This window comes from Macaca mulatta, chromosome 13 (genome assembly GCF_049350105.2).
Source record: "Macaca mulatta isolate MMU2019108-1 chromosome 13, T2T-MMU8v2.0, whole genome shotgun sequence".
NCBI classification, from domain to species: Eukaryota; Metazoa; Chordata; class Mammalia; order Primates; family Cercopithecidae; genus Macaca; species Macaca mulatta.
In genome coordinates this window covers 9516161-9543542 of record NC_133418.1, presented here as the reverse complement: position 1 = coordinate 9543542, position 27382 = coordinate 9516161, and the positions used below count along the sequence as shown (strand labels likewise).

Here is a 27382-nt window from a genome sequence, read left to right as displayed (position 1 = left end):
ATGTCCGTGCGCCGCAGCCGGCGCCCGGCGCGGCCGGGGACCCGCCTCTCCTGGCTGCTGTGCTGCAGCGCCCTGCTGTCCCCAGCCGCGGGCTACGTGATCGTGAGCTCCGTGTCCTGGGCCGTCACCAACGAGGTGGACGAGGAGCTGGACAGCGCCTCCACTGAGGAGGCTATGCCCGCCCTGCTGGAGGACTCGGGCAGCATCTGGCAGCAGAGCTTCCCCGCCTCGGCTCACAAGGAGGACGCGCACCTGCGGCCCCGGGCGGGCGCCGCCCGCGCCAGGCAGCCCCCCGCGCCGCCCGGGATGTTCTCCTACCGGCGCGAGGGCGGCCAGGCGGCCGGTGCGCCCCCGGGCCCTAGACTGCTCGCGGCCACCGCCCGCTCCCTGGCCCACGCCAGCGCCTCGGGCTGCCTGGCCACCGTGTCCGCCCACGAGAAGGTAAGCGCCCGGCGGGGAGCGCGAGGGGGCCTGGCATTCAGGCGGCGGCGGGAGACGGGGACGGGGACGTGCTTGCGACCGCTCGGGACTGGGATCCGGGTCCACCAGACGTGCCCGGTGCGCTGGCTGGATGGGACCCTCGACACTGTACGTGATGGAAGGCGATGGTGCCTCCGTGAGCCTGGCGAAGTCGGGGGGGAGGGTCGGAGAGGGACATGGATAATCAGGCTTCCTGCCAGCTAGAGTTGGGTACCCAATCCCCACCTTGAGATGGCCAGGCAGGGAGACGGACACCTAACCTGCGTCTGACCGAGACCTGGACCAAAACAGCCAGAGCAGCCTTTGGAATTGCAGAGTAGGCGGGGACAGCCCTTCCCAGCGCAGGGCACAAATTCATAGACTCGAACTCCCCATCACCTTGTGACCTGAAGCTGAAGTGGGGATGGGGAGAGAGACAGCACCAGGGCTTCGATGGAAATCTGCATTTAAGAAAATGGAGTTCAAGGTTTTTTTTTTTTCTGGAAAGGAGGCTTATTATGCAAAGTGGGTAAATGCTGGAATGAGCTATTCGCTGCACTTTTAATTGTTCAGTTCGCAAATGCTTTACTCACTTGTCAGACATGATTCCACCTAGAATGACATGGATAAGTAATGCAGATGTAACTTCCATGCCTTCAGAAGGCTTTTAGGGGTGTTAAGAGAGATGAAAGAGCTACAAAGCAGTAATGTGAACTCCTATTTACTTCCTACAAGAAATAATATTTTATAGAATGCATAGGACATTGGCCAGGTTCTTGCCCCAGCTCTGGGTCTCACCAAGACTGTGGCCAAGTCACTGGCTTCTCTTCTTTGCTTTCCTCATCTGTAAAATTAGGTGGTTAACCAGGCAGTTGTTAAGGCCCTTTTTTGCTTAAAAACTACCTAAATGGCAACTTTATTTCAAGACCAAAGAGGCAATGGTCTTAACCTCTTCAGTGTCAAATGCAGATCCAGTTGGATATTCTCAACACCCAAATGATTTTTTACAGCTGTGTCTTGCACTCCTAAGACACATCTTAAAGACATAGACCGGGCACGGTGGCTCAAGCCTGTAATCCCAGCACTTTGGGAGGCCGAGACGGGCTGATCACGAGGTCAGGAGATCGAGACCATCCTGGCTAATACGGTGAAACCCCGTCTCTACTAAAAAATACAAAAAACTAGCCAGGGGAGGTGGCGGGCGCCTGTAGTCCCAGCTACTTGGGAGGCTGAGGCAGGAGAATGGCTTGAACCCCGGGAGGCGGAGCTTGCAGTGAGCCGAGATCCGGCCACTGCACTCCAGCCTGGGCGACAGAGCGAGACTCCGTCTCACAAAAAAAAAAAAGAAAAAAAAGACATAAAGGTTAAAGATGACACTGATCTTAGTTGAAAACACAAATCTTTTCAAGAGATTAAAAGTCTAGTGCCAATGTATTAGAGATATTTTGACTTTCAACAGTCCTTCTCTTAGCTTTGTTAGGAGTTCCTCTTTCTAATCCTTATTGACATTTGATTAAAACAATAAATTCAGAAAGTACTTACAATGCCATGTATGCAAAGCATGACTCTGGGCAGCTATGACAAACTGAAAACAGGATATATGAACAAAGTTATATTACCATTTTAGAAGATTCCTTAACATTTCATGTTCCTAAAAAATTAAAGCTCCGCCTTTTATAATTCTACACACCATTATCATGCGACGTTCCAAGGCCAAAGACAACCCCTGAATTCTGAGCTAAGTAACAACAAGGTGCACTTTGTTAGGGATAAAATCATGGAAAATTGGGTTGCTTGACGGGCAGGATTTGGGAAAACCTCAGCACTAAATATTTTTTTTGGCCGGGCATGGTGGCTCACACCTGTAATCCCAGCACTTTGGGAGGCCGAGGCAGGCAGATCACTTGAGGTCATGAGTACAAGACCAGCCTGGCTAACATGGTGAAACTCTGTCTCTACTAAAAATACAACAATTAGCCAGGCGTGGTGGCACACGCCTGTAATCTCAGCAACTTGGGAGGCTGAGGCAAAAGAGTCGCTTAACCCAGGAGATGGAGGCTGTGGTGAGCCAAAATCATGCCACTGAATGCCAGCCTGGGCAATAAAGTGAGACTCTGTCTCAAAAAATAATAATAATAATAAAATAAATAAATAAATATTTTTGTTTATATCTGCAGTCACAGAAACATGATATACCACCTGTCTTAGTCCATTTGTATTGCTGTAAACAAATAGCTGAGGCTGGGTAATTTATGAAGAAAAGAAGTGTATTTGGCTCACAGTTCTGCATGCTGTTCAGAAAGCATGGCGTAGCATGTGCTTCTGAGGAGGCCTCAGGCTGCTTCCACTCATGATGGAAGGTGAAGAGGAGCCGGTGTGTGCAGAGATCACATGGCACGAAAGAAAGCAAGAGAGAGCAGAAGGTGCCAGGCTCTTTTTATTTTTATTTATTTATTTGATAGATGGGGTCTGGCTCTGTCACCCAGGCTGGAATGCAGTGGTGCGATCATAGCTCACTGCTGCCTCAAACTCCTGGGCTCAAGCAACCCTGCTGCCTCAGCCTTTCAAGTAAGTGGCACTACAGATGTATGCCACCAGGCCAAGCTAATTTTTTGAAAAACTTTTTATAGAGATGGGGGTCTCACCATCAGCGAGGCTGATCTTCAACTGTTGGGCTCCCAAAGTGCTGGGATTACAGGGTGAGTCCCCATGCCCAGTTGGCACCAGACTTTTTTAAACCTTCTCTCAGGACTCTCAAGGAAACCAACAGAGGGACAATTCACTCAGTACCTCGAGGAGGGCACCAAGCCCATGAGGGATCCACCCCCATGACCCAAACCCTTCCCACTGGGCCTCCCCTCCAACACTGGGGATCAGAATTTAACATGAGATTTGGAGGGACAGATATCCAAACTATAGCTCCACCCTTCTCCCACCCTACTGGGTGATCATGAAGAAAAATTGGCATATCGTGTTTCTGTGACTTCCTTTATGCAAAAAGGGTAACAGATCAATTTCTCATAACTTGCTGAGTCATACAATGAAATATTATTGATTACAATAAAAAACGCAGCTAATAAATCAGAAAGTGATGTAGCCCTAAAAGAAACAATAATAGAAAGTTCCTGAAGTCCAAAGAGCAGGCAAGAGGTTAAAGACTTAAACATCCTCCCTAAAGTTGCTAAAAACTTGGGAGAGGCAGTTAACCTTGGGAGTTAAGGCAGTGCGGCTGTAACAGGCAGCTTGAGGAAAAGGCTTAGCGCCACCCCCCATAAATGTCATTGTCTCTCCTCAAAAGAACATGAAATTTAATGAAGTGAATATATTTGCCATGCACAGGCAGCTTCAAGAAGAATCCTTTCACCACCCTTCCAAATAGGATGCCACTGCTAAGCATCTCCTATGGAGAAATTCTAGGGCCACCACGGAGTGAATTGGGCAGACAGGGGACCACCTTACCTTGATTTACTACCTGTCAGAGCCACTGTGATGCCATGATCCCGCCTCATCCCTGGTGTTGTATTTCCTAGCCAGAGGCACAAGCTAAGCTCCCAGATCAAGTCAAGCCACAGCTCTGCACTGAAAAAGCCTTTTCTGGTGTTTGTTAGATCCAAGGACTGCCGTTTGGGAGCTGCCTGCCCATCAGTGATGGCCCCTTCAACAACAGCACTGGGATTCCTTTCTTCTACATGACGGCCAAGGACCCCGTGGTGGCTGATCTGATGAAGAACCCCACGGCCTCGCTGATGCTGCCAGAATCAGAAGGGGAGTTCTGCAGGTAGATGACGGTTTTGCCCTCACTCGCGTGGGTCCTGGGAAGTTTTTGACAGAGTTGGGGCTAGGTTTCTCTCTGGGTCACATGACTTTAACAGAACTCTGAGATGCACATCGATGTTCACCCTTGAAATCAGAGAAATTAGAATTCCACCACTCGCCAAGCAGTGTGATTTGTAGCAAGTTAGTTAATCTTTGGGAGCCTCAGTTTCTTCATCTGTAAAGTGGGAATAATAATCTTTGCCTGCGAGGGTTATTGCAAGTGTTGGAAATAGGTGCAAAATGCTCTGTGCAACACTGGCAGGAGTCCAGACAACTCCTGTTGTTATGGAAAAGGGGGAGGGCGGGAGTGAGGGTTGGTAAAGGAAGAGCCAGTAATTCATCTCCCCATCACAGTCATGCAACACAGAGTCTGTATATTGTCTTTCCAACTTATTTATATCCTGTCCCCAGATATATGTGCAATAAACAGCCAGCATTTTTTAATTCACTTTTTCAAAAACTCTCTGAAAGAAAATGCTTCTAAAGACATTTAAGCACTAACAGATCATTAACCCAAGCCCCTTTATGAGAATTCAAAATGCAGAGCCTGAACTCGCATCCTCCCTGGGGGTAAATGTCTGCGTGGAGCTGGTGTGGAGGCTACATGTGAGATCCCCTTACCCTTCCCAGAGGAGTGGCAAATGCCCAGGATGGCCTGGGGTGAGCCCTTTAACCTCCAGGACCTTAGTCACTCCACCTAAATGTAGTGATGCTTTAGAAAATCAACAGGCCTCATTCCATCTGTGAAATTCTATTATTCTTTATGCACAGCACGGAAAACATAATAACCAAACAACGTATTAGTTCTTACAGAGGCTAATCAAAGCAACTATATAATGCAAGATGCATCCTGGATAAGCCATTGTTTCCCCTCAGCCACGACAGACCATGTGGAGACACTTCAGCTGACCCTGTGCCCCACCAGGTTAAGGCAAGAAGCCAGGAAAAGAAACATTTCCTTTCTCATGGAATATTCTCCCTGTTCTTGGTCAGTCAAGCTTGCTGTTACTAGAAGTATATTTCCGGGATATCTTTCTTTTCTTTTTTCTTTTTTTTTTTTTTTTTTTTTTTTTTTTGAGACAGAGTTTCGCTCTTGTTTCCCAGGCTGGAGTACAGTGGCATGATCTCAGCTCACTGCAACCTTGAACCTCTGCCTCCCAGGTTCAAGCAATTCTCCCTGCCTCAGCCTCCCAAGTAGCTGGGATTACAGGTGTCCACCACCATACCTGGCTAATTTTTGTGTTTTTAGTAAGACAGGGTTTTGCCATGTTGGCCAGGCTGGTCTCGAACTCCTGACCTCAGGTGATCCACCCGCCTCGGCCTTCCAATCCAGGATACCTTTCTAAGCTTCCCAGGCTTTCCTCATTCACGTATCCTGAAAGCAGTCGTGCTGGAGCGTGTGGCTCCCAGAACCCAGAGCACAGCTGTTCCCGGGACAGGCAACAGAATATATACCTGGGACAAAGCTGTGGCAGCACTCCAGCCGGGGGAGGATTTGTCAACTGGCAACCCCCAGGCAGATGGCAGCAGGAGCTGGAGCTAGGAGCAGTGAGCAATCTGACTTAGGAGAGGTCCTCACAGGGGACAGGGTCTCAGGGTGACTTCCTTCCGCCCCTGGGGAAGACTTGCCTGCACGGCCTAGAGCCACGTATGCGGACTTTCTTCATGGCAGGCCACATGTGGGACGTGCAAACACCTGCGCAGCCCCCTGGCTAACTGGGTGAGGCAGCTCATGGCTGGAGGTGAGCACCCCGGGGCCAAGGGCAAGAGCATCTCCGCACACCTGTTACTCTGGCCTGGGAGAGGAAGGATGAGATATACTCATGGGTACCCCTCAGTTTATGTCTTCTCATAAAACTGTTTCTCAGAACTGCTATGCCCCCGACACTGTTTAAGTTTCTGAAGTATTGAAATATGATGTAAATAAATGCCTATGAAACGAAGTTTTGATTAGTAAGCCTCACACTTCGATGCAAAGCTTACGAAGCAATGGGGCTTTTGTCACCCTGGGGCCCACGACTTCCCCTAATCAGCGTAAGCCCAGATGTGACTCAGCTGTGTGAGGTTCACATTCCAAGTGGAGCATTACGTCTTAGGTTTCACCTTCAGAAAAGATCTTGGTAATATTGAACACAGGGACTTAACAAGTCAAAGCCATGTGGCTGGCATTGAAAAAGAGAATCCAGAGCCCCGAATAAACAAGCCAAGCAAGGGGCTCCTAGGGCCACCGGAGCATAGCGAGGCATCTGGTAGAAGTGTCCGCAGCTACCGAACACCTGGGTAGAGTTTTGAAGGACAGCCTGGCAAGGTACCAGCAGGGCGCCCCTCCTGCCTGACCCTGGGCCTGAAGAGGTCTCCAGCAAAGGCAGAGCTCATCCTCAGGTGCTTCAGAGCTTTACACCATCTCCCACAGGAGCAGGAGATTCAAGAAAGCACACCCATGTCTTATGATAATAACGAAAGGTCAAGGCCACCTGATCCTCTCAGCTTCAGAAGCTCATACTCAGAACAGTGAAAACTGCCTTCCATCCTGTGCATGGAAAACTTGCAACAGCAATTTTTTTTGTTTTTGTTTTTTTGAGATGGAGTCTCACTGTGTCGTCAGGCTGGAGTGCAGTGGCGCAATCTCAGCTCACTGCAATCTCCAACTCCCTGGTTCAAGTGATTCTCCTGCCTCAGCCTCCCGAGTAGCTGGGATTACAGGCACCTGCAACCGTGCCAAGCTAATTTTTGTATTTTTTTTTTTTTTAGTAGGGATGGGGTTTCAGCAGGTTGGTCAGGCTGGTCTTGAACTCGTGACCTCAGGTGATCAGCCTGCCTCAGCCTCCCAAAGTGCTGGGATTACAGGCATTAGCCACCGCACCCGGCCTGCAACAGCATTTTTAACCAACCTGTGTGGTGCCTTCTGGGTGCTCCTATTCCCCTGCTAGTTTGTGCAGCCGGGGAGGGCGTGAGTCATCCCTGTTTCATCCCAAGGGGGAAGACAAAGTCAGAACTGGGCTTTACTGGACCATAAAGCAAGTCTTGAGAGGGAGGAAGTTGGGGGGCCACTGACTTCTGAGGAAGGAAAGGGGGTGCCTTCGTGGCCGTTTCCTACAGCCTACTGGGCATCCCTGGGAGAGGGGGCATTTCAGCTGCAAGCCTGCCTCTGCGTTCATCAGGTTAGCCCGGGTTACTGCAGACTCTGCACCAGCATGGGCTGGTGAGCGCCATCTGCACCAAGGACACATCCCGGGAGCAAGAAGCCTCCAACAACTGGGGCAAGAACAACTCAGGCTTAGGGAGGGAGGAATGCAGGTCTGAGACTATTGCGAGGACGGGCTACTTTCAGAGCTCCCTTTGGTGCCAAACAATTGTATCTGTAATGTGTACATGTTTAATAAGCAGATACATAAATGGAAAAATAGATTATACATAGATAATAGATTGATGATTGATGATAGATAGATGGATAAATAGATAAAGGATGGATGGATGGATGAATTGATAGATGATAGATGAATAGATGGATGATGGATAGATGGATGGATAGATGATAGATGGATGGATGGATAGATAGGTAGGTAGGTAGATAGACAGATAGACAGACAGACAGACAGACCGATCGATCGATCGATCGATAGATAGATAGATAGATAGATAGATAGATAGATAGATAGAAGCTTCCACACATTCAACTCTTCTCTATTCAAAAGAGCAAATATTACAGTTGTCCCTACTTAGTCTCCCCAATCCACTCTTCATCACTTTGAATTCATCCTCAACCCAGCAGCTGGGGTACTCTCTTAAAATCCAAATCAGATCCTGAGGAAAAGCAACAGAATTTTTAATATGACCTGGGAGGCCCTTCATGACCAGGGGCCCGCCTCCCTCTCAGAATAAATAATAGTGTCTGCCTCTTTACTGATTGACTTAATATTTGATTTATACCTAGTTTTATCAAATTAAAAGCATCAACCTGATAGCTTGTTGTAGTCAAAGCTGGTGTATGTTCTTTGGCATGGAGTTTAGAAAATTCTTTTCCATTAGCAATCCCCGCATGTAGGTTGATGAGTCATGTCACTCAAAAATGAAATTTCGATCCATTAACGGGCCTTAAAGATAAAGTTAGATCCAAGTCGAAGTAGGTGAAGGACATTGAGTGTCCATGGTCCCAAGAGTCTCAGGAAATTTAATGAAGAAAATGCCCAACAGATGTAATTTCCTTAACCACAGCCGTGAGAAGCCAATATCTTGAGAATGATGAAAGCAATGAACATCTCTTCATATTTTACAGCTTTCTAGGGAACTTAAAGAGTTTTTAAATGAATGTGTCAAGTTCAGCCTGGGCTAATTCATCCCACCTAGTTAGGGATTTTTGCCAGATCTTCTCATTGCCCTGATCCACAGGTCCCTGAACTTTCCCTAAAATGTCACAGTAAAGTTCCTAGATTTAATTGGACGCAGTTGTCCTGACTGCTGCCCCAGGGCATAATGATTTGGTGTTATTCCAGGGCATAATAATTGGGCATTATTGACCTGCCCTTCTTTTTGGAGGAGATAATATGAAAAATGAGTCTGACTGGATGATAAGTAGAATGTGACTTTCAGCTGGAAAAGTACTAGGTTGGTGATTTCTCTTTTTTTTTTTTTTTTTTTTTTTTTTGAGACGGAGTCTCACTCTATTGCCCAGGGTAGAGTGCAGTGGCACAATCTCGGCTCACTGCAACTTCTGCTGCCCGGGTTCAAGCGATTCTCCTGCCTCAGCCTCCTGAGTACCTGGGATTACAGGCACCCACCACTGTGCCCAGCTAATTTTTGTAGTTTTAGTAGAGACAGGGTTTCACCATCTTGGCCAGGCTGGTCTTGAACTCCTGACCTTGTGATCCCCCCGCCTCGGCCTCCCAAAGTGCTGCACCCAGCTAGGTTGGTGATTTCTGTGGAACAAAGTTGCTGGGCTAGAATGAAATACCCTGCCGGTTCAGCGTGTCACTTTTCCCACTGGCATGATGAAGAGGGGAGGGGAGGATATCTGAGGGCCCTCTGGCTCCATGGCTGAGTGAAGGTAGGATACTCCAAGAATGGTGAAGATGGAATAGATGAGCACCGTCATCACGGCTGATACATATTTGGTATATAGATTTCTACATAGACTGTTATAAAGTGCGAACTCCTGCAAATTTAGAGAAGAGTGACTTTCAACTTCTTGAAGGGCAAGAATGAGAGGGACGTATTATTGACCTGGATAGCTTTGCCCCTCGCCTAGGACCTCTTAGGGAAGGAGCGCCCGAGTGATGCTAACACTGCTTTACAATAATGACGTTTAAGCAGGTCTTATATGCATTTCCTGGGTTTCCAGTGAAGGCTACTAAGAACTGTGATTTAGGCCCAGGATGGCTTAGCTCATTTGTAAAACGAAGGCAAAATTAGAGTCTGACGGAAAGACAAATCCTGCATGATTTCACCTATATGTGGAATCTAAAGAAGTCGACTCATAGAAGCAGACCGCAGAATGGTGGTTCCCAGGGACCAGGCGAGAGCGGGGAATGGGGAAATGTCGATTACAGGTGCCTACTTTCAGTTAGAAGACAAACACGTTCTGAGGATCTCATGTGCAGCATGGGCTGGGTGTGTGAATTCATTTGATCGTGGCTCTGATCACACAATATGTACGTACATCAAATCATCACGTTGCGTATGTTGAATATATTCAATCTTTATGTGACAATTAAATATTTTTAGAACGTTAAAAGATTAGGCTAGAAAGCCGTGAAAGGAAGGTGGTTTTTCCACTTGTCAGGCATCATACTCGTACAAGCCAGAGCCTACAAACATGCCTTGCCTAGTAATTGTTCGTTTATTTAAAGTCTGTTTTATCCAATTATTCTGTTTACTCCTGGGTGCTGTGATGCCTTCATTTAATTAATGAGATGAATTAGGGGTGGGAATCTATTTCCCAGCTCAGGTTAAAATGGCAAATGGAGAATAAAAGTCTAGTTTAAAAGAGTCACTGGCAATCAACAACGCCCTCTCCTCTTCGTTTCCTTCTCCCTCAGTGACATAAGCATGGACACGTGCCCCTTGACTAAATGAATTTATGCTCAGCCAAGAAACCTACTTTATGAAAATTCAATAAATATTGATGGACAGAGAAAGGCCACCCAAAAATGTCTCTTTCCCTGCAATATCTTCCCTTACAGAGCATGCAGCCTTGGACAGCATGGGTTTTAGGTTTGTACCTTCTTGGTGAATCAGGGCAGCAAGCCCTTGGGACCGGGGAGGACTTGTCTGTGGGGTGATATTCTCCCAGATCATATTGGATCCATTTTCATTTTGAAGATCAGGATGTAAATGAAACCCAAAGAGGTTTTATCAGATGCTTTTCCCGAAATAAAAACATTTCTTTTTGTTGAAAGAGTAGAATACATTTTTGTTATACAACAGTTTGTGTGGTTTAAAAAAAATTTCTTTTCATAGAGTACATTTTCACATTAGAGATTCCCACACTGGGAAAAAAATAACAATTTATCACTTAGAGTTTTATATTTGTGGACAGATTGTTTTAGTACAAGTAAAACGTCTTTGAGAATTAAGTCTCAGTTTAGAATTTATAATATTTTGATACATCTCCAAGGGAGGGAACTGATCTTTAAATGGAACTCCTCTATATTCGGAAGCTGTCCAAGCTTTTCTTCCTAGGATTTAGAAATTCATGATGTGAGAGGAAATCAGCATTTCCTAATTTTACAGTTTCCCTAGTCTAGCTGGTGTCTACTGACGAGAGAGGGAAGTTTTCTAAAATTAAACACTGTCTAATTTTCTGCAAAGTTTTTCTTCCTGAATTAACCGTATTTTCTTCTGTCCATTATTCCCAGGGCAAATAGAGGAGAAATTTGATCATGTGATAGTAACAAATCTGGACTCTCTTTCAGAGATTATTAAATTAAAAGGCAAAAGCTCGTATCATGTTGAGTTATACTGTGAGTCTTGTGAGAAGCTGGGAGGCAACCCCACCAGAATACAGGCCTTGGTCTCACAATTTTTGGATAAGATTCTTCTCAAACCTTTTTCCTCAAAGATTAAATTCTGGGCCAGGCGAGGTGGCTCATGCCTGTAATCCCAGCAATTTGGGAGGCCGAGGCAGGCGAATTACTTGAGGTCAGGAGTTCGAGACCCACCTGGCCAACATGGTGAAATCCCGTCTCTATTAAAAATACAATAAAATTAGCCAGGTGTGGTGGTGTGCGTCGGTAGTCCCAGCTGCTTGGGAGGCTGAGGCAGGAGAATCACTTGAACCCAGAAAGTGGAGGTTGCAGTGAGCCGAGATCAAGCCACTGCACTCCAGCTTGGGTGACAGAGTGACACTCTGTCCTAAAAAAAAAAAAAAAAAAAAAGATTAAATTCTGAAAATAAGCACGCGATTAAGAGAAGATGTTTGTTCAATGGACTTCTCTGTTATTTCCTCCTTATTGTGAGTTGAATGGCACAAGAAAGCAGAGGCAAAGAGGCAGACACCAGTTTCCCTTTCCTTCAATAACATAAGCATGGGCAGATGTCCCTCCACTACATAAATGTATGCATGGGTTTAAAGTATTCCATCAAAAAGGTCAGAGCTTCCACAGCCTGGCAGCAGCTTCGCAGGTGCCCGTGTCGCTACAGTTGAAACAGCACAGCCCAGCAAAGCTGAAAGCTGAAAGTGCCGAAAGGCTTGCTTTGACAGCTTTCTGTGATGCACCCCCTTGAACACAGTCAGTAACAACTTATCCAAGGCCCCAGTGACTGTGGAGAGGAAGGGCTGCAGCCAAAGCATAGGCCCTCGCAGAGCAAAGGTTCAAGTAAGCAGCTGGGAGCAGGCCCAGGAGCAAAACACTGTCAGCCCTTTTCACTGGTTCAGGGGAGAGACACAGCCTTGGAACCAGAATGGTGGCTCGGTGTCAGGTGAATGTGCTGCACCTCACCCCATCCCGGGGTAGGGTGGTCCTGGGGAAATGCCTAGACGTGAGCAGGTCTGACCACTGGGGTTCGGAGAAGCAGAGCTTGGCCTCCTGGGGCGCCACAGAAGGCACTCAGCCACCTCACTCCTGAGGGCTCCGGAAAACCTTCCTGTTGATAGTCTGGGCAAATCCTAGTTTCCTAGGTAGGCTGGTTTGACTATCAAGAAAGGAGGATCCAGCAGTACTTTTGCCTCTTCCTCCAAAGGCTCTTAATGAAAGATGGCCATGGGTCACAACCCTTCTTATTCCCCCAGGATGAAGGCGTCCCTGCCCCACCATGACCAGTGGCTCTTGGCAGAGCCCTTTGATGGACAGGCCTCGGTGTGGTTTTGCAAACTGAAAAGATTCCAGTTTGCAAAGGAATCTAGTTTCTGAGGGGAGGCGCCAGACCATGGAATGGATTGAAGCCCAGTGGGCCTCAATGAGACCTAGAAGGGAAGCCTCTCAGAAACGAGGATCCCTGGGAATGACTTGCTGGTAGGGGCGCATACTGAAGATGCAAATTAGCACTGAGGAATCACATGCCAGAGAGGGACTGCTCACACCAGAGCAACTGGGATGGTGTTCAGGGACGTAGATGGAATCCCTACCCTGTCTCCTAGGCAGCCCCTTATACCGCAGACACGTCAACAGGAAGAGGAGCTGCTTCCGTGAAGCGGGGTAACTGAGGGGAGCGTGTCAGCAGGAGGGCCAGTTTGCCTTTATGTCGTGGGTTCGAGATTAAACCCTTAGTGCAAACAACTCAATGAGGGTGCACCAAGTCTAATCGTTTCTTCTGTGTGAAAAGTAAAAAGAGATTCTGGAAATGCGAATGGTCTGTGGCCATTCCTCCCCCAGCCTCCATCTTTTTAACTATGCTTGTAGGAAAAAAATGTCAAATGATAGATGAAAACCTCAAACCAATCTAATTGCAAAGGCAGGCCCTGGGATTTGTTCCCCTAGAACTAGACTTAGAAAGCGCTCTATTCACTCAGTCATTTCTAGATGAGCTGGATCAAGCGAACACACAGGGAGTACCTGCTTGCAGCAGCTGGCTTGCTAAGAGCCAAGATGCATCTCTGTCTGGAGCCTATGTCCACCTGAGACGGAATGTACATTTCAAAGCCCAGGGCCCAGACTTAATTGGATATAGAAGCTGAATCCAATTTCTCTTCAGTGAATCTTGTTCATTCCTTTTGAAAGGAACATATAAGTTTAAATAAATTGCTCTCTGTTCTGATTCATGTTACCTCTCCTTTGCTGTACCTTCTTGTATTCCTAGAGCTAATATTAACCTGAGTCGTTTTTTTTTTTTTCTTTTTTTTCTTTTTGAGACGGAGTCTTGCTTTGTCGCCCAGGCTGGAGTGCAGTGGCGCGATCTCGGCTCACTGCAAGCTCCGCCTACCGGGTTCACGCCATTCTCCTGCCTCAGCCTCCGAGTAGCTGGGACTACAGGCGCCCGCCACCTCGCCCGGCTAATTTTTTGTATTTTTAGTAGAAACGGGGTTTCACTGTGTTAGCCAGGATGGTCTCGATCTCCCGACCTCGTGATCCACCCGCCTCGGCCTCCCAAAGTGCTGGGATTACAGGCGTGAGCCACCGCGCCCGGCCAACCTGAGTTGTTTTTGTTGTTGTTGCTTGAGACAGAGTCTGGCTCTGTCACCCAGGATGGAGTGCAGTGGTGCCATCTCAGCTAACTGCAACCTCTGCCTCCCAGATTCAAGCAATTCTCCTGCCTCAGCCTCCTGCTGGGGGACTACAGGCAGGCGCCACCATGCCTGGCTGAGTTTTGTATTTTTTTTGTTTTTTTTGTTTTTTTTTTTTTTTGAGACGGAGTCTCGCTCTGTCGCCCAGGCTGGAGTGCAGTGGCCGGATCTCAGCTCACTGCAAGCTCCGCCTCCCGGGTTCACGCCATTCTCCGGCCTCAGCCTCCCGAGTAGCTGGGACTACAGGGGTCCGCCACCTCGCCCGGCTAGTTTTTTGTATTTTTTAGTAGAGACGGGGTTTCACCATGTTAGCCAGGATGGTCTCAATCTCCTGACCTCGTGATCCGCCCGTCTCGGCCTCCCAAAGTGCTGGGATTACAGGCTTGAGCCACCGCACCCGGCTAAGTTTTGTATTTTTAGTTGAGATGGGATTTCACCATGTTGGCCAACCTTGTCTAGAACTACTGGGCCTCAAGTGAGCCACCCGCCTAGGCCTCCCAAAGTGCTGGGATTACAGGTGTAAGTCACCACACCTGGCGGATAGCTCTTTTAAAAACAACTCAGGGCAGGGCGTTGAGTTGATGGGGTGAAACCCTATCTCTACAAAAAATACAAAAATTAGCCAAGTGTAGTGGCACACGCCTATAGTACCAGCTACTCTCGGAGCTAAGGTGGGAGGATCCATTGAGCCCAGGTTGGTCGAGGCTGCAGTGAGCAGCGATCATGTCACTGCACTCCAGCCTGGGTGACAGAGTGCAGACCCTGTTCTCAAAAAATAAATAAATAAATAAATAAAAATAAAAGCACTGTCTAGGAAGAGTCAGAGAACTTTGCAAAGAGAAAGCTTGATGAGCCAGTGTTCAAGTATTCTTTCACCTTCCTCTCGTTTCTGAGGTCATATCTCATAGTAACCTGCAGTCACTTCTCTCCCCCTAATTTTATTTCAACCCTGTTGAGCTTTGTCTCTGTGGTTCCTGTCTATTTCATGAATTCACTAATGATTGTAGTTCCTCTGTCATTACACTATCCTTTTCCTTTACCTTCTGACCACCTGTCCCCATCCAGCTTATCAATGTTTTATTTATCTGTTAGACATGACTCCATCTTAAGCAGAAATGATACAAGTAAGTGATGAGAATGTGATGCCCATAAATATACATCCACCAAAAAGCTTTCAGGGCTGTTAAGATGGACATAAGGGTTTCATTGCAGGACTTTCAGCCCCTGGCAGTCATTAAGCTTCTTTCTGTCTCTATTCTGGACATTATATAAATGGAATTATATAATACATGGGTTTCTGTGAATGACTTCTTCTACTTTAGCATAATGTTTTCAAAGTTCATCATGTTGTAGCATGTGTCTATAATTCATTCCTTTTTATGGCTGAGTAATATTCCTTTGCATGAATATACCACATTTTATTTATCCATTTTTATTTACCCATTCACCATGAGTTGATGAACATTTGTTTCCATGTTTTGGCTCTCATAAGTGATGCTGCTATGAGCATTCATGGACAAGTTTTTGTGCAGATATGTGATTTCATTTCACTTTGGTATATACCTAGGAGTGAAATTGTTTGGTCTTATGGTAACTGTGTTTAACTTTTTGGAGAACTGCCCAACTGTTTTCGTAAATGTATGAGGGTTCTGATTTCCCTATGTCCTCACCAACACTTGTTATTGTCTGTCTTTTTTATCATACCTGTCCTCGTGGGTGTGAAGGAATATCTTGATGTGGTTTTGATTTGCATTTCCCTCATGACTAATGATGCTAGCATCCTTTTGTGTGCTTATTGGCCATTTGCACGTCTCTTTCGGGGAACTGTCTATTTAAGCCCTTTACCTGTTTTTAAATTTGGTTATCTTTTTATTGTTGAGTTGTAAGAGTTCTTTATATATTCTAGATATAAACCTTTTTAGATATATGACTTGCAAATATTGTGCTTATATGTCTTTGTCTAATTTTCTCCTCTTTTGTCTTGGAAGAAGCAGGAAAACTGCTGAAGATTCAATATTGACATTCCAGTTGCACATGCTCTTTGTCAATGTCCTTTTGCTCTTATAGGCTGGGCTTTCCCCATCAGACAAGCAAATAATTGAAGTAACATTCCTGAGATGATAAAGAAGTGTATCTAAGTTATCTAGCGTGTAGAAATGGTAAGAAAGTGTCTAAACATGTGAAAAGATTTCAATTAATTGAAAGGAATTTGGGAGGGAAAGCTGTTACTCCAAACGTATAAAGACAAGGTAGGGAGATACTAATAATCAATTCAATTCAACATGAATTAAGCATACTGAGTATAAGCCAACGTATTAAATATTGTGATGAAAATAAGACTTTTTTCCTTCAAATGAGATTTACTGAGCACTTACTATAAGCCAGGCATGCGTAGGCATGAACACTTAGAGGCACAGACTCTTCTTGCCTCCCTGCTTATTTTTCACTGCCATTTGAATCAAGACAGCAAGGTGTAACACGTGACCACATATACAAAGTCCCCTAACAGTTAACACCAAGGCTCTCCACAATAGGGGAGCTGAGTAGGGTTCCACAGCGTGGCTGCAGTTTCCCCCACCTTGACATCCTCATTCCCCATCTGTATATCTGTCCATTCATCTACCCATCATCTCCAGCTCAGCCTGCCCAACCTGACCTGGCCTTCAAAAATAAGACACTAAGCTCCTCCTTGGTGTTCCTTCCCTTCTTTACCTCTTTCTTCTCACCTTAAGACGATATCTCAATTTTCTAGTCCTGTGGACTAGAGTTCCCTCACGGATTTATTCCCCAGGATTTCATTTTCTTCCTCTCTTGTGACTCAGCCTCCTGGGACTTCCCAGTCCAAGGCTCTTTCCTCTGGAAAGCCCACCCCCTTCCCTGGTCTTGCTGATCTTGGTTCGTGCAGCCATTTCCATCCTGCTTGTTTGTCCCTGAGGTCTCTGCAGCACGGGCAGAGCTAAGGCCAGCTGGGGCTGCTGGCCCATGTGACCCTTGAAACAGCAAAGCTTCCCCTGTAAAAAGAGATGAGACTCCAGTGTGCTTAGAAGTATTTACGGCCTGGAAGGGCCCTGGCCATCCACTCCTGCCTTTCGTCGTTCAGACTAGGAGGCTGAGGGCCTGAGAACCGCAAGACAGAAAAATGGACAGTGCAGTAATTAGTCTTCATGGCCATACGCTGCTCCCTGCTGCGTGGTCTCTACAGACAGCTCCAGTCCTGGCTCAGCCTCCCTTTGCCTTTGGCCTCTGCTCTCCCTGTAGCCGCCTTCTTCCCTTTAAATGAATCACGCATCCAAATGGCAGGCAGGTCCCTTTTTAAATGCATTGTTTGTGGCGCATCTCTAACGAGATGAACAGCAGGCTTTTGGAAAGGACAATTGAACATGCGGCGCGGGGAGGGTGTCACTCCATAGCACATGTTGCGTATTAGAGTAGGGGTCACCTCCCGGATCCTCTGTGATGCAGAAAAAGAAAAAAGGCGGAGCACCCCCTGAGGCTTCCTTTGGTCTATGGAGGCCTCTGCGGGGCAGGGGGCAGGGGGTGAGGGCGGGGTGGGGGGCGGGGCAGGGGGGATCATGGGTCTATTCTTGACGTCTGCCATCCGGGTTGAGGCACAGGGACCCAGGGCTGAGCAGCGAGAGACCTGCCTGCCCAGGTCAGTTCCTGGCAGTGTCTGCGGAAATGGCAGAGGGAACTCAGAAGGAATCTGAGAAGTGGTTTCAGAGTGGCCTCCAATCAGAGGTCAGCATGGTAGCAAGACCCTTAGCAGGCAGGGAGCTGCCAGGGTGCCCCATTTCAGTCCCAGAGGATCACCTGATCCTGGAGATGAGTCAAGAGGGCCCTGGGGTGACCCTGAAGCCTGCTTTCTCGGCCTGGCTGCTAGCTCAGGGCCTGGGAGCAGGTCTGAGGCCAGCCTGACCCTGTCGGGCTTGATTCTGGAACCATTTGGTGGGCTGCAGCATGACTAAACCACTCAGGAGCAGCCTGCGCCCAGGAGAGCCACCTGATTCTGTTGAAAATGCCAATTCTGGGCTCCAGCAGTCTCTGAAAATAAGGACTTTGGGATCTGCACTTTCAAGGAGCAGCCAGAGTACTTCTGATGCACAGTTAAATAGGAGAATTACGACATTAGAGAAAAGGGCTTCTAATTTGAAGCTCATCGATTTGAGTCCTAAGCCCTCCAATTAATATCTGCCTGGCTTTGAGAAACTTAATTTGTCTGATTCTCAATCTTCTTCACCCTAAAATGGGAATAATAGTAGCCTAAGTCCACTGTGGGGATGAAATGTTTCAATGCGTGTAAAGTTTTGAGCACACGCTCAGTACTATAAAATGGTAGCTATGGTCAGTAACAAGTGTTTCTTCTGCACAGGACTGGGATGGCAGAGACTGGGAAAAAAGATGGAAATCAATAGTGCCCTATTTACACTGTACCCCTCCTATGTATAAAGGGAGGAATAGTATATGATATACATAAAGAGTTATAGAAATAACTCATGTGATTCTTACAAGAGTCCCATGAGAGAGGTACACTTGTTAGCACCTTTTTAAAAATGAGGAAACTCAGGCACAGAGGGTGTGAGGGACTTGCTTAAGGATCCACAGACCAAATCCTCATAGGGCTGGGATTCACTCCCAGGCAACCTGGGTCCCGAGCCTGACTGTTACCCACTGTATTCCCTGCCTCTGTGGGATCAGCTGCATCCCAGAGGCAATGAGAACCCCCACCCACATTTCAGAAAGCACTGATTCAGAAGCTGCAGAACCAACAAAAACACAGAAATATTTTTAAAGTTGATTTGAATTGTTCGAATATCATATCCATCATAGGCTTGCACCGCAATAGAGGCAAGACATGAAACTTGCTCTAAATACACGCACACAGGTCCATGTGGGCCACATATTCCAAAAAAACATTCGCGTGGACAAATACTCACTGAGCATCTGCTGAGTAACGAACCGTGCTAAACACCGTCACAGATAAATGTGAAAAAAGAGAGCATCTGCCTTTGAGGGGAGGGAGAAGGTATAAGACGCACGTGGAAACACGCATCATTCAAGCTGCTTGTGTTAAATCCCCTACAAGTTATCGGCCTGTAGAAGATTGGTGGGAGAGAGAAGCTCTTATGAGCCAGTGGTGTCTTCTCAGTCGTCACCTCTTCCTGCTCTGCCCAGTCCATCCTCAAACCTCCACTCATATGTGCCAGTGACTCCCAAATGTATAGTCCCAGCTGAGACCACTCATCTGAGCTCTAGACCCAAGTCCACCTGCTTCCTGGGCACCTTGAACCCAACCTCCTCTCCTCCCCAGAGGCCTCCTCTACCTGGGTTCCCCATCTGCATGGCAGACTCAGCTGCCAGCTGTGGCTCCTTCTCCCTCTCACACCCCCACCCAGTCTACAAGGCTCACCTGCTCTACCTCCCAGACTTCTCCCGGCTCACTGCTTCCCTCCACCCCCTGGCCCAGGCCCTTAGCATCACTCACTGTGTTCTAAATTCTCCCAACTAGGTCTCCCTGGATCAATGCATTCTCCATTCTAAAGTTAGAGGGATATTTTCAAAACACCTGTCTCATCATTCTACTGTCGAGCTTAAAATCCTTCAATCTTTCCCATTGCTGGGAGTTTCTAAAATCTTAGAAACTTAGTGGAAATTTCTAAAATCTTAACATGTCCTGCGAGGCCTAAATGGCCCACCCCGGCACAGTTCCAGCCTTAGACATCACTCTCTTGCCTTGTCTTTATCCTGGTCCCAGTGGCCTTTTGGCTCTTAGTTTGTGCAAATAACAGTAACAAAATACCACAGACTGGGTGGCTTATAAATAGCAGAAACTTATTTCCTGCAGTTCTGGAGGTGGAAGGCCAAGGCTGAGGCAGATTTAGTGTCTGGTGAGCACCTGCTTTCTGGTTCATAGGTGGCATCTTCTCACAGTGCCCTCACATGGGGCAAGGGGCCAGGGAACTCTCTGGGGCTTCTTTTATTATAAGACACTAATCCCACTCAGGAAGGTGGGAAGCACTTTTCTCTAGCGTGCTTTCCTGCCCACCCCCTTACCTGATTCCTACTCATTGCCTGGGGTTCAGCCTTCATTGACCTTCAGAACTTCATTGACTCTCAGGATTCCATGTTGTAATAGCAGGTGATGAAATCACTAATTGTGTGGCAAGTTGTCTGGTGTCCGTGTCTCCTGCCAGAGTGCAGCTCCCTGAAGGCCAGGACCACATCTTTCTTGCTGTCTGCAGCCCTCAGCAGGTGCAGGGCCTGGAGCACCGTGTGGGAGTATTTGTTGGTTGCATATGAGGAATATTCATGGGAGCATTAAGGAAGGGCACTTTCATTTCCCACTGCTACTGTAAGAAATTGCCACAGACTTCGTGCTTTAGAACAGCACAGATGTCTTCTTTTTTTTTTTTTTGAGATGGAGTCTCGCACTGTTGCCCAGGCTGGAGTGCAATGGTGCAATTTCGGCTCACTGCAAGCTCTGCCTCCTGGGCTCAAGCGATTCTCCTGCCTCAGCCTCCCGAGTAGCTGGGACTACAGGTGCATGCCACCATGCCCAGCTAATTTTTTGTATTTTTATTAGAGACGGGGTTTCACTGTATTGGCCAGGCTGGTCTCAAACTCCTAACCTCGTGATCCGCCCACCTCAGCCTCCCAAAGTGCTGGGATTATAGGTGTGAGCCACCGCACCCAGCCACAGATGTATTATTTTACAGTTCTAGAGGGCAGAAGTCTGAAATGAGTCTCACAAAGCTAAAACCAAGGTGTGGGCTGAGCTGCTTCTTTCTGGAGGCTCCAGAGGAGAAGCCGTTTCCTTGCCTTTTCAGCTCCTAGAGGCTGCATGCATTCCTTGGCGCGTGGCCCCTTGCTTACCTCTCTCGGGGCTTGCTTCTGCCATCCCATCTCCTACTGCTCACTTGAGACTTCTGCCTCCCCCTAGGAGGATCTTCTGTTTACATTAGGCCCTCTGTGGGATCAGCTGCATCCCAGAGGCAATGAGAATCCCCACCCACATTTCAGAAAGCACTGATTCAGAAGCTGCAGAACCAACAAAAACACAGAACTATTTTTAAAGTTGATTTGAATTGTTCGGATATCATATCTATCATAGATATGTATGGATATCCTGGATAATCTACGATAATCTTTCCCTCTCGGGCTCCCTCACTTAATCACATCTGCAAAGTCCCTGTTACCACATAAAGTCACATTCACACATTCTGGGGATTAGGACATCTTTGGCATCTGGGGATTAGGACATCTTTGGGGGAGCTGTTATTCTATCTACCGCAGGATGGAAGTAACAGTTTACATGGATTTGCAAGTGGAGATAGAAACATAGTGATTTATTCTAATGTATGCTGCAGCCCCCTTTGGTATGTTGGAGGTGTCATGATGGCAATTATTTATAATACAAATGTTTTAAATATAGAAATTAAAATGACTCAAACACATGTGAGATTCAATTGATGAAGATAAATTTTAATATAATCTCAGCATATCAAAGTTATAAATGAATGTGAAAACTCAAAGGAAAGGGGTCATACATTGAACCGTCTTGCTAGACAGTGCCTCACCTCTCAGAGTGGGCTGTTCAAACACGCCTGCTGCTCTCCTGTCCAGGAGGTGGGTCCACATCCCCCCTTTTCTGGTGCCGTCTGTTGTGTGTGGCTGGCCAGTGTCTGTTGAATCAGAACATTTGACACTGGATAAGAGAAAATTCTAGCCCAAAATGAGTAAGGATATGTAATGGACCACTATTCCAGTTAAGCAATTCATCCCTTGGTATCCGTGGGCAATTGGTTCCAGAAACCCTCCTCCAGTCCCCCACCAAAAGACGCCAAAATCTGTGGATGCTCAAGTCCCTGATGTAAAATGGGATAGTATGCATGTAACCTACACACATCTTCCTGTGTACTTTAAGTCATCTCTAGATTACTTATAATACCTCATACAATTTAAGTGCTCTATAAATAGTTGTGATAGTATATTGATTTTTTTATTTGTATTATTATTGTTATTATTATTGAGACAGAGTCTCACTCTGTTGCCCAGGCTGGAATGTAGTGGCACAATCTTGGCTCACGACAACCTCCACCTCCTGGGTTCAAGCGATTCTCCTGCCTCATCCTCCCAAGTTGCTGGGATTACAGGCGCCTGCCACCACGCCTGGCTAATTTTTGTATTTTTAGTAGAGACGGGATTTTGTCATGTTGACCAGGCTGGTCTCGAACTCCTGACCTCAGGTGATCCGTCTGCCTTGCCCTCCCAAAGTGCTGGGATTACAGGCATGAGCCACTGCGCCTGGCCTATTTGTATTATTTTTTATTTTATACTGTAGCTTTTTTTTCCCCTAAACATTTTCAGTCTGTGGTTGGTTGGATCCACAGATGCAAACATCCATGAATGTGGAAGGCCAACTGTATGTCTAAGGCTTCGGAACAACACACATTTCATTCAGAGAAATCAGGGAAGTCAGAAGAAATCAGGGAAGTCAAATCAGGAACACTGAATCGAGGGGTAAAAGAGACATCAACAGCCTGAAAATGGGCAAGCGTCATTCAGAGTCTCAAAAATCAGACGTTGGGAGGATCTGTGGGTGAACACAAATAACTTACATAGTGATTCTAGAACAGGCTGTCGAAGAGATGGTTTCTGTGCCCTAGGAAGAGGAAGAAGTGGCCACCTACAGGCCATATTGGTTGGGAAGGATGTCATGTCAAAGACCATCCTTTTCTTTTATAGCTTCCCTGTGATGACGCGTTAGGAAACTGTTGTGGATTTCCCTGAGGCATTTGAAGAAACCCGCATGGTTGTATTCTCATAGACAAGATGGAATAACGTAAACTGGGGAATAATAACTTGGGCAGATTTACATTTATTTCCCATATATCTAATTTCACAACGGGTGTGAAACTGTGGATGAAAGAACAATTGGGTCAATGACCGAAAGGGTCTACTGGTAGGGCGGGGTTTCATCTGAACTCTGTGTAGGAGGTTTCTGCTTTCTTCACCTTTTGTAATACACTGAAAAGTGGGGGGAAGGGGTCTGGGAGCCAGAGGAAGGATTCTGGGGTTGAAACGACTGGAAGCTTGATACAGTGAGAGACACGGAAAACTACATATTTGGGAGACATAGAAAATTGTCAAGAGAAGCCAATGTCATAACCAGGAAAATGGTGCCAAGAAGGGCAAGAAAACTGAGGGAAAAAATTAACTAGGACAGTATGAGGCATTATACTGGTATGCTGTAAAGTAAAATAAAAATTAAAAGAAAGATATTAATAAAATAGACAAGCTTTTTCTGTGCCCTGAGAATGGAAAGAAGTGACCACCTACAGGCAATATTGGTTGGGAAGGGTGTCACACCAAAGCGCATTCGTTTCTTTGATAGGTTTCCTATGATGATGAAGCGGGGAGCTATTGTGGATAGCATCCCTAGGAGGATGGAGTAGAGGGTGGTGGAGGTGAGATGCCTCCCCAACCTTGCTCGCCTCCCGCTGGAGTTTCGAGGGCAGTTCTGGATCCCATAGTTTAACAGGGACATGGACAAGCTGGGATGTCTGAAAGCAGCCAGCCCGGAAAGGAGCAGTCTCAGGAACGACACAGTGCTTTCTGCAGATGCCGGAAAGGCTAACACCAAAGAGGAGAATCCTATTTGTTCTGGGGTTACCCTGGGGAACAGGAGTAAAACTGGCAGTGGGAGCTGCAGGCCTCGCAATTTTCGTCTCTGCTGCCATCCTCTTTCTCTTGCCTTCAGCACTGGGTGGAGGGCGCATCCTACACTCTAGCTTCTCCAGCCAGGTTCTCACCACCCACACTCCAGATTTGCTAGCAAAGGCACCACATCCAGAATTTCCATTCCACGCCTCCTACCCTGTATCCTTCTTGCTTGTGCAACCCTCCTGCAACATGCTTGGACCACATGGAGCTGCCAACCCTTTGTCCCTGTCACGATCTTCCCAACTGTCAGCATGTCCTGGCTCCCCTTTCTCTTTGCCCAGGTTAGACTCCATGGTCCGTCTTCACGGTTGCCCTGAGAGCACCTACACCTCCTCTGACCCTCTCGCCTCCTGCCTGGCCATACCCAACACCTTTAAGCCCTGCTTCCACCTCCTCTGTTCCTGCACCCAGGTGGCTCAGGTCTGCCCAAAACCATGTGGCCGATGTGGCCGAACTGAGACTGCCGCTTTTCAATTCATGAACAGAACCCTCGCATGCATTCTCAGCACTCCTAGAAAATCCCATTTCATTTCCCCAGTAAGATCCCTTTTTTAAAGAGCAAACCTAAGCGCTCCCCTTCATTCTCTCTCAGTTGCAGATGATGCTCATACTTATTTGACACAGTATGAAATCACACCAGGCAACTCACTCCTCTCCCTCCGCTAAGTCGAAAAGTTTACCTGCGTTTCCACCAGTGGATCTCAAACAGGGACATTTGGCAGTGTCTGGAGACCTTTTTGGTTCTTCCAACTTGGGTTCGGGTGGGGGGTGCTGCTGGTATCTAGCAGGTAGAGCCCAGGGATGCTGCTAAATACTCTATTATGCAAAGGACAGCCCCCCACCTCAAAAAGTCACCCAGCCCAAGATGTCAGCCGTGCTAAGGTTGAGAAAGCCTGGTCTACACCTACCTTCCTACTGTTACTATCTGGCTGGATACATCAGAGAGAGACAGAGCCTTGCGACGTATCTCAGTGGGTTCTATTGGCATTTGGGGTAGGACAGTTCCTTGTGTAAGATCGTCCCACACATTGCAGGACATTTAGAATTCCTGACCCCTACCCACCAAGTGCAAGGAGATAGAGCCCCTCAACCAGGTTTCTGTGAAAACCAGGATGCTCCCCAGATTTCCAGTTGCTTTTTATGGAGAGGAAACTTCTCCCAGTTGAGAACCATTGTACAATGATGGTGATTTTATCACTTGCAGGATTGGGCGGTCCAACCCACTTCCTTTTTTCATGTGTGTGTGTGTGTGTGTGTGTGTGTGTGTGTGTGTGTGTGTTTGAGACAGGGTCTCACTCTGTCGCCCAGGCTAGAGTGCAGTGGCATGATCATAGCTCACTGCAGCCTCAGTCTCCTGGGTTCAAGTGATCCTCCTGCCTCAGCCTCCTGAGTAGCTAGGACTACAGGTGTGCACCACCACGCCCAGCGAATTTTCTCTATATTATAAAAAATATTACAAAGGTTAAACAAATATTTTAATGTCATTTGTTCAGTATGTTTATATATATTGGTATAATTTCTGAAATCCTCAAAGAACATAACACCTCCTTTCCTCCAACATTTTTCTTTACCACTGAACACCAACACATAAAAATAAAACAGACTTTTAAATATACTATCAAGATATAAAGTGTTTGGGAAGGTCACATGTATTTTTAGAAAAATGCATCCCTTATGAAGCTCTTACAAAATTGTAGCCCATAAAAATATGAGCGTAAAAGAAATTGTTGTAGCAAGAGGAGGATTACTTATCTCCGAGAAGGTTAACTATCTGGAAGGCAAGCTTCACGTTTAATTGGAGATCATTTAACGTAGTGGAGAGCACTGCTTTATTGTGTCCTTTATGACTCCCCAGGTCATGTAATCCACTCCGTTGCATACAAAGTGCTGTGACTGATCATTCTCCCGATTCAGAAGCTTCTGGAACCCCTAATACAATGGCATCCATGCCTTGGGCATGAAACCCACCCCCTAAGAACAGATATTTGGTACCTTGACTCCCTAGATTGAATCTTCATATACCATTTTAGGTTCTGTTATAGGCAAAATAAAAATAGAAAAGGTTAAAAGAAGCTCCTGGCTGGGTATGCAAGCATTTCATCCAGTAGAGGACACCTGTGGAGTGCTGGGTGGGGACCAGGCCAGCCTCGATGAGTGAGCGCAGTCAGGGTCCGGAGGGCAGACGTCACAGTCCAGGATGGCTCCTGCCACTCTCCAGCAGGGTCCGCAAGCAGGAAGGACATCCCTCTGGGCTCCCCAGGTGGCCACTTTGAGAGCATGGATCAGGCTTTTCTGGTCCTACCCTTGAGACTTGAATCCTCTTGGTTTACAAGCTGCCCATCCATCCTCACAGGGCATGGGTAGCCAACCCTAAAGTCAGGTGAAAAGGGGAGAAATACCCAAAAGAATGTCCACTGGCCTGAAGGAGAGATGCAATCAACACAGCCCCTGTCCTTCAGCTCCTAGGGTCACCCACACCAGTGAAACACAAATAAAAATAAGTAAGCTCGCTCAAGTTGCAGGAGGTAGCCCAACGGGACACCCCAGGGTGCTTCTTCATTGCCTTTACGAAAAATAGCTCATTGATTGCTATTAATACGTCTAACATTAGGTGGGCATGTCTCCACCACATCTAAGAATAGAGACAAACAGAGCTCCAGAAACTTGAAGCCCTGTAATTAGTGAGGAACCTTTCAGCTGAAAGAAATAGAAAAGTAAACTCATATGGACTTAAAGAATTGAGAAATTTAACAGTTCACCTGACTGAAAAATTCAGAGGAAGGCTTTTCCTAGGGCCTAAACAATGTCAACCAAATGAGATTTTTTTCCCTCTCCCTCTTTCCTGTCGTGTCTGTTTCATTTTAAGGGTGGCTCCTTTGTAATGCAGTGTAGCCGCCCCCCCTCCCCAGGTACAGATGCTGCCCTGTTTATGTCCAACAAAAGTGAGCATCTCTCCAGGTAGACTCCAAAGAAGAGTTGGGGGGGGGGGTTCCACTCTGAAAGTCCTCAGCCAGTAGCCCCTTGAGCTTTCGTGACCAAACTTGCTGTTGTGCCAGTCCCTGAATCCATCACTACAGCCAGGGACTGGAATACCCTGGTTGGCTTAGGCAGTCCAGGTTCTCGGGACCTGGGGATGGACCAGGGTTCCTGAAAGCTGTGTGTGAGAGGGAAGCAGATGCCTCAACAATAGATGAGATCTGTCACCCAGAGGAGGGGCAACACCTCCCGTGGCCCCTGTTTACCAAAGTAGCCTCTCACCAATTGACAGCATGCATCAGGGTCCCCAGGGTGCTCAGGGCCCTCTCGCCTAGTTGGTGTTGCATTTGCTGGCCATTTCAGGGGCGCAGCTGCCAGTAACCACAGGTGTGCTGCACTCCTGTGACTAAGGGTGGGGCTGCCATCCAAATTCCTTTAGATGGTATATTAGTTTCCTATTGCTGCTGTGAAAAATTACCACACTTTACTGGCTTAAAATAACCCAGATGTATCATGTTATTGTTCTGGAGAGAGGCTGCCTGCACCCCAGGGCTTGTGCCCCTCCCGTATTCGAAGCCAGCCATGGCCAGGTGGGTCTTTCTCAGTCAAATCACTTCAACGCTTTCCACTCAATGATCCTTGTGATTGCCTTGGGCTCAGCCAAACCTTCCAGGATGATCTTCGATCCAAAATCAGCTGATTAGCAACCGACTTCCTCTTTGCCATGTAAGGGAATATATTCACATGTTCCAG

The 27382-nt window shown here is 47.0% G+C and overlaps 1 protein-coding gene and 1 pseudogene across 1 annotated transcript in view; one reads left to right on the top strand and one right to left on the bottom strand.

Annotated features, from left to right (window-relative positions):
• The window catches only part of CREG2 (cellular repressor of E1A stimulated genes 2), a 38964-nt gene continuing 11582 nt past the window's right edge, over positions 1-27382 (top strand). Inside the window, 2 exon segments of the mRNA NM_001194358.2 lie at positions 1-441; positions 4068-4237. Coding sequence (NP_001181287.2) covers positions 1-441; positions 4068-4237 — 611 coding nt within the window.
• Positions 11862-27355, bottom strand: LOC106993099 (succinate dehydrogenase [ubiquinone] cytochrome b small subunit, mitochondrial-like; annotated as a pseudogene).